The sequence below is a fragment of the Aegilops tauschii genome, chromosome 7, assembly GCF_002575655.3.
Source record: "Aegilops tauschii subsp. strangulata cultivar AL8/78 chromosome 7, Aet v6.0, whole genome shotgun sequence".
NCBI lineage: Eukaryota > Viridiplantae > Streptophyta > Magnoliopsida > Poales > Poaceae > Aegilops > Aegilops tauschii.
In genome coordinates this window covers 648474718-648484013 of record NC_053041.3, presented here as the reverse complement: position 1 = coordinate 648484013, position 9296 = coordinate 648474718, and the positions used below count along the sequence as shown (strand labels likewise).

The 9296-nt window shown below is 40.5% G+C and overlaps 1 protein-coding gene across 2 annotated transcripts; it reads left to right on the top strand.

Moving 5' to 3' along the window:
- Positions 1 to 1518: 1518 nt before the first annotated feature.
- LOC109760405 (transcription factor NAI1-like) lies at positions 1519 to 8732 on the top strand. 2 transcript variants are annotated; one of them, XM_020319240.3, is made up of 3 exons: positions 1519 to 2168; positions 3787 to 4176; positions 8542 to 8732. In XM_020319240.3, the coding sequence occupies exons 1-3, from the start codon at positions 1656 to 1658 to the stop codon at positions 8611 to 8613; spliced, it is 975 nt and encodes a 324-aa protein (XP_020174829.1). In that variant the 5' UTR covers positions 1519 to 1655; the 3' UTR covers positions 8614 to 8732. The 2 variants fall into 2 exon arrangements, with proteins under 2 accessions (XP_020174829.1, XP_045087889.1); XM_045231954.1 differs by lacking the exon at positions 8542 to 8732 and having other exon boundaries at positions 3787 to 5379.
- The last annotated feature ends 564 nt before the right edge of the window (positions 8733 to 9296 follow it).

Genomic DNA, 9296 nt, shown 5'->3' with positions numbered 1-9296 from the left:
TCTATCTCTTTCTCTCTCACCCTCTACACACACATCAAATTTCGAGCAGGCGCGAACAAATTGAGTTTGGGCCACACAATCTTTTTAAATCTGGGCACACGAGAATGGCAATGAGCAGGATTATGATGGTGAGTGGGCGAAGTTAAATATCTGATGGTATTGCTCTCACCATGTGGGATATGGTGGCCAAGACAAGTTCAACGGGGATAGTACGCGGTCTAATATGGCTAGAGGGCGATGTTGCTGGATCAGAAGAAGGCAAAGTGGCAACGCCTTGGCAAAGGAGATGGCATGGAATCGACATGACCGAGTCATGAATTTTGCAGGCACCGCCATGTCTGTTGCATGTGTTTGTCATCCAGATGTATCCTATATATACCTCAGAGAGTCATCCCCACTAACTTATTATCTCAGATTCTAAATATGGAAGCATGCCACCTCACCATACCATCATGGATTGGATAAGGCCCACCTCAACATGCCATCATGGATGAGAAGGGACCCACCAAAATATTCAACCATCTATGAGAAAATGTTTACAACTATACATAATCAAATATAATAAGTCATATTTTTATTTGGTTCTCATGTTATTAACCCAAATTTTCATCAACCAATTCCTGCAACAATGCGCAGGGTATCCTCTAGTTTCATGAAAAGCAAAGTTTAGTTAGGATAAAGTATGCAATCTTCAAAAGGACTTCTTATATGATGATGCAAATAAACTCCTATTCGAATGATTGAAATTGTTTGGCCGATGGATACAAAAATATTGTTGTACGTCTCAGGAAAAGATTATAGTCACAACCTTCTGTTCGGTCCAAAAAGAAATTATGGTTGACATGAACGCAAATTCTCTAGATCAAGAAATATGTTTGTGTTGCCTTAGAAGCAAAACAAACCATTACATTGACATGATTTGTGCGAGATCCAAAGTTTTAAATAGCGCTCTAAGCCTCCTAGCAGCGGACCTCTTCTAAATGCTATAGCGTGCTATAGCGCACTATTTAAAATGTTTGCTCATGTGTTTGGGCAAAAGACTCTTAGCGCAGGACCTCTTCTAAACAGCTATAGCGCGCTATTTAAAACCGTGGTGAGATCCCAGCCAATAGGCAGGGGCAGAGACAGGCCCCAGGGTTATAATCAAAAGATAAAAAAGGTACAACTCCAAAAGAATTTTCTTCATATTAAATTGAATTGAAGCCATGAAAATAAATAATTTTGAAATAATAAATAACTATACTGTGCTAGATCAAAAAATATCTTACCTGGCGCGCATACACAATCCCCATAACTACAGATGGGCGACTGCCCCACCTGTCTGCTCAAATTCTGATCTAATTTAGAATGTGCTTTAGTAGACAATATTTATATGCACGAATAGGCAGGGGCAGAGACAGGCCCCAGGGTTGTGGTGACGGTGCACCTGGTCCATTTTGCACTGTTTTGCACTTGGTATGATGCATCTCTAGGCTCTCTAGCTATATATACCCCATAACCAACACATATGTAATGCATCTAGCAAGCTATAGGCTACATATGTTCTTCGGGGTGTAATGTAAGATAGTGAGTGTGGATTCTTCGTGAATTAATTTGTTCTTGTAGTGGAGATCTAGCATTAGTTGGGAGTGTGTAATCTTGATCGATCGATCCACATGGAGGACTCAAGCTTCATGCAGTGGGCAATGAACACGCTGGATGAGCACACCTTCCCCGCCGCCGCCTCTCCGGTATACGATATTGGCAGCTTCCACTGCGGCGAGCATACTGCCGCCGCCTTCCCCTCGCAGCACGCACTCTGCACCATTCCCCAGCCTCTGCCGACGACGGCCGATGACAACCCAGACCTGACGGTGCAGGTCGACAACCAGTACCGGGCCAGCAGCTCTGGCGATGCGGTGGTTCACGCTGCCGTCGCCGGGGCTAGCATGCCAATGAGCTCGAAGTCCGTTGCTGCGTTGACGCAGTCGGCCGCGATAGGAGCACATAAGCATGCTGGCGGGAGGAGATCCGGGAGCAGCTTGCAGGGCTCTGCTATGTCAGCAGCGTCGGCGTCGTCGACTTGCCCTGATCCCGCCAAGGACCACACAATCGCGGAGCGCCGCCGCAGGGAGAAGATCAACCAGCGGCTCATGGAGCTCTCTACTCTTATCCCCGGCATCAAGAAGGTTTTCTCCTCTATACCAATTCCCATGCATGCTTCTTGATGTTAGCTATAATAACTATGTACTGCAAATTAATTAGACTGTAGGATACACCAGCCGTTTTTATAGCTATTCTTTCCATGTTTAAGTTTTTTTGGGGCGAAAATCCTTGTTTAAGCTTTTGCACTAAATAATATTTAGGACGTCTGTAAAAACCCACCCTGATGACTTTTGTGTTGGTACGCTCTAGGAACATGTTATCTATTAGAAAAACTGTTTTTTAACATAGTACTGACGCAAAGCGCTTTCATTGAATGCGCGTACACTCACTCATATGAACACACACACGGACACGCACCTCCGAGAGATTATAAGCCGGCATATCATCTTGAGATTTTACGAAGTCACCGTAGGCGCCTAGTAGTCGACGGGGATGTCTCCTCGCACCGAACGCGCATCGTCGAAAATCCTGAAATAAATCCAGGATATGCGAGCACCATGACTTAAACCCTGGTGGGCTGGGGATACAACTATCCATCTAACCATCCAACCACAGGTTGGTTCGCTTAAAAAAACTTGTTTGCTGACATTACAAAATTTGAGTATTTTTTTGTATAAGTTCTTTTTTGAGCATCATTTATAGAAGGTTTCTAGGAAAATCAATTTTTTATAAGGCTTAAACATATTGTATAATTTTTTAGAAACGAACAAAAGTGTAATCTTGCCACATGGGTGTGTTAGAATTGTTGCTACCGTTTCTGCAAGATTTTGTGATTACCTGCTAGAAGAAATATTGTGACTATATTGCAAACATAAAAAAAAATGTTGTGCACGGAGATCATCTGCTGCGATGATTGGGCAGACTTAACAATTGATTTGAGTGCGGTCAGATGACCGGAGTGGATGCCGATTTTCCCCTGGCCGCCCAAAATGCACCTAGCGCTGCCCATATGTTTTTTTCTACCAGGTAACTTTTTTTTTAGAAGATCTTCCAAGTATCTAGTCATGCGGAATAGAATTGGATGGTAAAACAGACTGTAAATCAAATGGCAATAGGCTTTGCCACAGGAAGGAAAAAGCAGCTCGGAAGCAATTGAATATAGAAACAGGGCGAGATATTGAGTCGAAATGTCGCCAGAAATTGGGAGAAATATGTTGTCCTTATGTTTACACGCAGACTTGGAAGCAACTATTTTCAACTAATTACCTAAGAATACAAGATTGCATGTGCATATTGAAGATCGGCCAAGGTGGTGGTGAACTGATGTAGACTACAAGTAAGGATTTTTGGCGTAGAGGCATATGATCTCTGTGTTTATAGCCCTTCTCTATGTAGGTCTGGATATAGTATTGAAATCATTTGTAAAAATCGTCCGTAGAAGCTACATTATTATGTTTGGCCTGTAATTAAACTGGTACGCCCTAGTAAGACATGATAAGAAGATAGCATATATTGGTATGATATGCTCCCAAAATGTTGACGGATTAATTTAGCATATTGGCAAGTTGTCCTTATGTGTGCACGCTTACCTGAAGAAGCTTGGATTGGTTAATTAATCACTCAATTAAGAATTTTAAGATTGCATGTGTTAATTAAGATTGAGAAAGATGGTGGAGAACTGACGTGATTCTGGTGTGGCAGATGAACAAGGCAACGATTATTGGGGATGCGCTGAAGCACGTGAGAGAGCTCCAGGAGAAGGTGAAGATCCTGGAGAACAACAACAGGCATGCTGCCACCACCACCATCAGCTCCACTGTGTTCGTCCACAAGAACAGACCCTTCCTAAGCGGCCTCACCAGCAACTACCGCGACGATGATGCCGGTGAGCCGAGCCACTTGGGCACATGGCTTCCTGAGATCAAGGTCCGGTTGTCAGATAAGATTGTGCTAGTGCAGATCCACTGTGAGAACACAAATGGACTACTAGTGAGGGTGCTGGGAGAGGTGGAGGTTCTCCGACTTGCCATCACCCACACCAGCAGCATGCCATTCCTAGCCGACACCACCATCATCAACATTACCGCCAAGGCAAGTTGTACTCAAACCGTTATTTTTTGCACAGCTAAGATGCTCTGCATAATTGATGCATGCAGCTATTTCCCTCATGTTGTATAGATCCATAAAAAATATAGTAGTTCCACAAGTAGCTAATAATTGCCTATCAGGATTGCAATTAAATTACATAAGAAATCACCACATATAGTTTCATAATATCAATTCACGTACTGTTTGATGAGATATAAAAAGTAAATACAAGTATGCATACACGGTGTCTAGATGTGGTTAGCTAGAGAGAAAAAAACGTCTCGTAGGATGGACAAAATGCTCATATCTTGTAACAACCATGCTTAATTATGGGGTACCAATACTTAGTAAGCACATATGTATCGGTAGTTTTTCTTCACATAAACCGACAATATAACAACTTGAGCACATAGGAATATAGGTGATTGTCTTATACAGATAGTCCTCTATATGGATGGTTGATGCTTTTTCTTGGTTCTCTAATTTAACATCTGTTGGGCCGGCTTGTTTAGATGTACAAAACATTTTTTATTAAGTATACAGAAAGTCTCTTTCCCAGAGAATATAGTAGCATAGTGAAATGATAGAAGTGGAATCAGGTATCACACAAGCCTCTCCGTAATGCTACCTCATCTCTCATCCTCCTTGGATTGGTGTCTTTCATCGTCGTTTTTCTACGTAGGCCCACCTATGAATGTATACACATATTTTCGTCAAAACCAAAATGCTCTTAATATCTTATCCTTTGCACAAGTCTACATGTACAACCGTTACCAACCTAATTGATGCACACTACACATACTCATGCACACATATATCACACCAATTTTCTCACATCCATCTCACGCACGTATATAAATCATCAAGCTTAGTACAATTGACGTTCTGTTTTTATGGAATGGAAGAAATATAAAACATTTTGCTAAGGGAAAACCATTACATTTCAATGATTGTCAAAGAAAAAGAAATATGATAGACTAAAATAAAAGAAAAAAAATCTTGATTACACTATTTCCTTCATGATACTAGAATCAGTATATCCATCTCGCCTCATCATTACATCGTCTAACACCTAAGAGTTTCTTTGCTCAAAAGATGCTCAAGAATTATATACATGAATGAGAAGATAGGGCTAAATATGAATAAATTCAGTATAGCTAGTTTAAAAGGTTATACATATAGACCAGGGATGGGTTAGTTAAGGAAAGGAAGGGCACACAAGAATATCATTATCATTTAACATGAGATTAATCTGCGATCAATTGACTTGTCCATATTATCTTACTTTAGGTCATGCTCAAAACTAAGAGCACAAACACATGGTTTTGTATGGACTGTTCAAAATTCAGGATAGGAAATTAATTATCAGGCCATTTTTTGTAAACTCACTGAAATGGAGCATCAACCGACGCCGACTGTATATTTTAGTCACTCTTTCCAAAAACAATGCGTGGCACACCAAAATGTCACAATGACAATGAAACATAGATAGTTGAGAGATACGGAATGGCGATGCAAGGCTTAGTTATACCTTCACCAACAAAGCCAAGGCAAGGCCACCCCATGTTGTTGTCCGAACTAAGGCACACCACATCATATGTCGCGCCATTCTGTGATGGAGGTACACCGTGGCACTATTGGGTCTATGAAGGCTAGGCCGCACCTCATTGGTATTGGACCAAGGTAGGTCGTGGCACACCATCTTTGAAAATGAGGCAGGCCGCTCCAATGCAAAGGCACACCACATGTGAAGAAACAAATGTACAAAGGCATGACACGCATTGCTTGGACAACAAACTAAGGAAGGCTGGACCACAACTGGATCAAGGCATCTTAGGTGCTGCTACTGGATAGAGGACGGCAAGAACAAGCCTCTGTCAGGCCGAGATAGGCCGTGTCGTACCATCCCTTATCTTTTTAGGGGAAGTGTGCCAATGATAGTGGCAGTGGCCGGAGCCAAGAAGGAGAGGAAACTGACATCTAGTAGCCGCCAGGGGAGAGAGAGAGAGAGAGGTGGGTTGGGGTCAGGGTTTAGGTCATGTAAGAATTTTATATAGTATATGAGGCAGGCGTGTATCGTAGCCCATCTTGGCTACAAAAAGTATAAATAAAAAGGTTAATCTCTAATACAAGAGCCAACATCCCTGTGCTCCAAGAAAAAAAGTAAGTGCCATAAAAAGAGAAAGAGAGAAAGTGAAAACAACATGACAACGCTATTATATCACTGATTAAAATTGATGTATGTTGATGACATGACAACCATATAGTTAGCTGCTGGCTATATTATTGGAAAATGCTATCCTTCAGCTGACTGATGTATGCGCGAGCGTCCGCCGCTTGCGTAGCCGTTAGAGCAATCCTGAGCGAGCGGCCACGCGGCCACAAGCCAATCCCGCACGACCAGTCTTTTTCTTGCAATAAGGGTCTTGTTTCAGTAGATTTCTGCAACACAGGACTAGTTTCAGAAAGAAAGAAAAAACGATTCGGTGGTGAAGGTCGTTTTCTGCAACAAGGGTCTTATTTCAAAAGATTTCTGCAACATATCTTTTGTTTCAGAAAGAAAAGAAATGTTTCGGGTTTGAAGGTTTTTTTCTGCAACAAGGGTCTTGTTTCAGAAACATAGCCCAAGTTGCAGCGTCGGAGGAGCGCCCGACGTTAGAGAGTGAGTGGTCAGACATTGCAACATGAGACATGTTTTAGAAACATAGCTCCGGTTGCAAAAACGCCGAAGAAGCGCCGGGCATGAGGGGTCGTTGCCGTCGTGCTGGATTGGAGCTAGCTCCTGCTCGCGGGGCTAAGACGGAGGAGGAGCAGCAACTCTGGCAAGCATGCCAAGGACTAGTCCCCCCCTCCCGCACCGGCGGTAGCGATTTTGCGGTGGTGGGGGATGTGGTCACGCTCCCGGGGTTGTTAGATCCAGGCTGTCAGAGCACTGGTCTAACAGAGCTCCATGCGGTGGATGTTTCTATATTATCCACCATGATCTTATCTAAATTTTCTAGTTGGCCAACATTTCAAGTCTGTTATGAAAATCCTGCACCGAGCCATAATTTTTGCCAACATATACGGGACAATGACTAATGAATACCCACCTATATAGGAAGCTCCATCTGACGTGGGCCTTTTTGTATTAGTGTGCTAGGCTACCAAAACACATGTGATTTTGGTGATAATATTTTAAATTTGGTACCAAAGAGATTAAATATATCTATGTACCATGTTTCAAGTTTATTAATACAAATCTAGTTCACAAGTTGATGAACAAAGAAGAAAAACAGGTTACAAATAGTATCAAATTCAAAACTAAATTGAATAATATGCACCATGTTGATATATGACATTGACAATCAAATGTCTTTCTTTTCTTGACCCAACAGATCCAAATATTTTTGTATGAAACTTAGATAATTGATGGAAGTTGTTAAAATTAAGTCGGCAAACTAGAAACTTAATACACTAGTACATCTTAAGGTGCTAGTGCATTCATCCAATAATACCCAAGAAAATCTTATTTAAAACATGTGTAGACATGTAAAGAAAACCAAATAACAAAGATAAAATTTAAACATAATGAAAATGGGGACAAATGATCAACCAAGCCTTTATTTGGGGAGTCAAGCTTTATGAAGGAGACAACCCAGCCAGCATATAATATATGAAGTGCTTGATCAAGAAATTAGTTCAAATGTTAGACTTGGACATGTATTTTAATGCTAGATGGATCAGAAGAGATTAGGTAGATTATGTCTTCATGTACAACAAAAGTTTATGAAATCTAGTATTTCCCCCCATGGGTCATGAGTAGATAATGAATTAATCCAAAAGCAATGAAGAAATCATTCATAAAATAATTTAGATGTAAGTAAATATTTTTCCAATGAGGTTGGGAGAAGGCTATCTTTTTTACTAACAATTTCTACAGCATGATCCTTTATTATATTCCTTTTTCACTCTCACTACACGGTTACAGTCTATTTCCCAATAAACATATTTAACATTGTAGCACATAAAAAAGACAATTGGGTGATGAATACTCATTTGGTTAGTTAGTTCACATATATATGACACCTCGTCTCGCTAGTCGCTATTATGAAAAGATAATTATTTCATCTCCTTTAATTAATTTTAGGAGTGCAAAACTCTCATTATAAGACTCATTTCATCATGTGGTAAATTATTTATTTGAAGAATGCAAATTGTATTCAATTGTCAGAGGATGCTTGTGAGACATTCTTGTACTATACAGACACATTTAAGTTTTTGTATGAGATTTAGATATGAGCGAAAATATACATGAACTAACTTCAGTATCTCATAGATGTGTGTTGCTTACACTAGTTTGGTGCAACTTAATTTATTTAATTTCAGTTGGAAGAGGGGTTCAACTCAACAGTGGAGGAGATGGTCAGAAGGCTCAACTCGGTGCTGGATCAACATTAGTGTACAACGTGATCAAATTGGTATTTGATGTTTTCACATTGATGCTCACCATCATGGGCCATCTCCAAATAGAACAAAGTGGCAACTCCAGTCCTTGCTTGCTTGCTTGCTTAGTGGAAAGATGGAATTGGCTTAGTAATAAACACATAATTATTATGCTTGCTAAGAATCCAAACATGAGTGATGCTGTTTCTAAGTAACGAAAGTTACATTGAGAATTGTAGGTAGTTGTATTTGATTCTGCAATCACTATGAGCTTGTCATTGACATGAGGGTATCATTGCACATGGAATGGTAACCATTGGGGCTGTACTGCTCATTATACATGTTCCTTTTGAACACATGTTTGCAACATAGCCCTCATTACACACGACTATATTGCGTCGACCGTATCTGATGTGGACCTCATCACATATGATTATTTGGAATGATAGTGTTGGCTTGTTTTCTGGTGTATTGCCACAACAACTAAGGTAACAAATATCATCCATATTACATAGCAAACATAAATATCTTAGGATATCGGTCATATATATTCACAAGGACATTGATACATTTCGTCACGACATAAGATAACATTATTTTGTTGGAAATATGCCCTAGAGGTAATAATAAAGTGGTTATTATTATATTTCCTTAATAATGATAAAAGTTTATTATTCTTGCTAGAATTGTATTGACCG

What these genes read in the sequence shown, in the direction of transcription:
- LOC109760405 (XM_045231954.1), top strand. Translation starts at nt 1,656, where the DNA reads ATGGAGGACTCAAGCTTCATGCAGTGGGCAATGAACACGCTGGATGAG. An exon ending in TTATCCCCGGCATCAAGAAG is followed by an intron (nt 2,169 to 3,786) that starts GTTTTCTCCTCT and finishes CTGGTGTGGCAG; the next exon opens with ATGAACAAGGCAACGATTAT.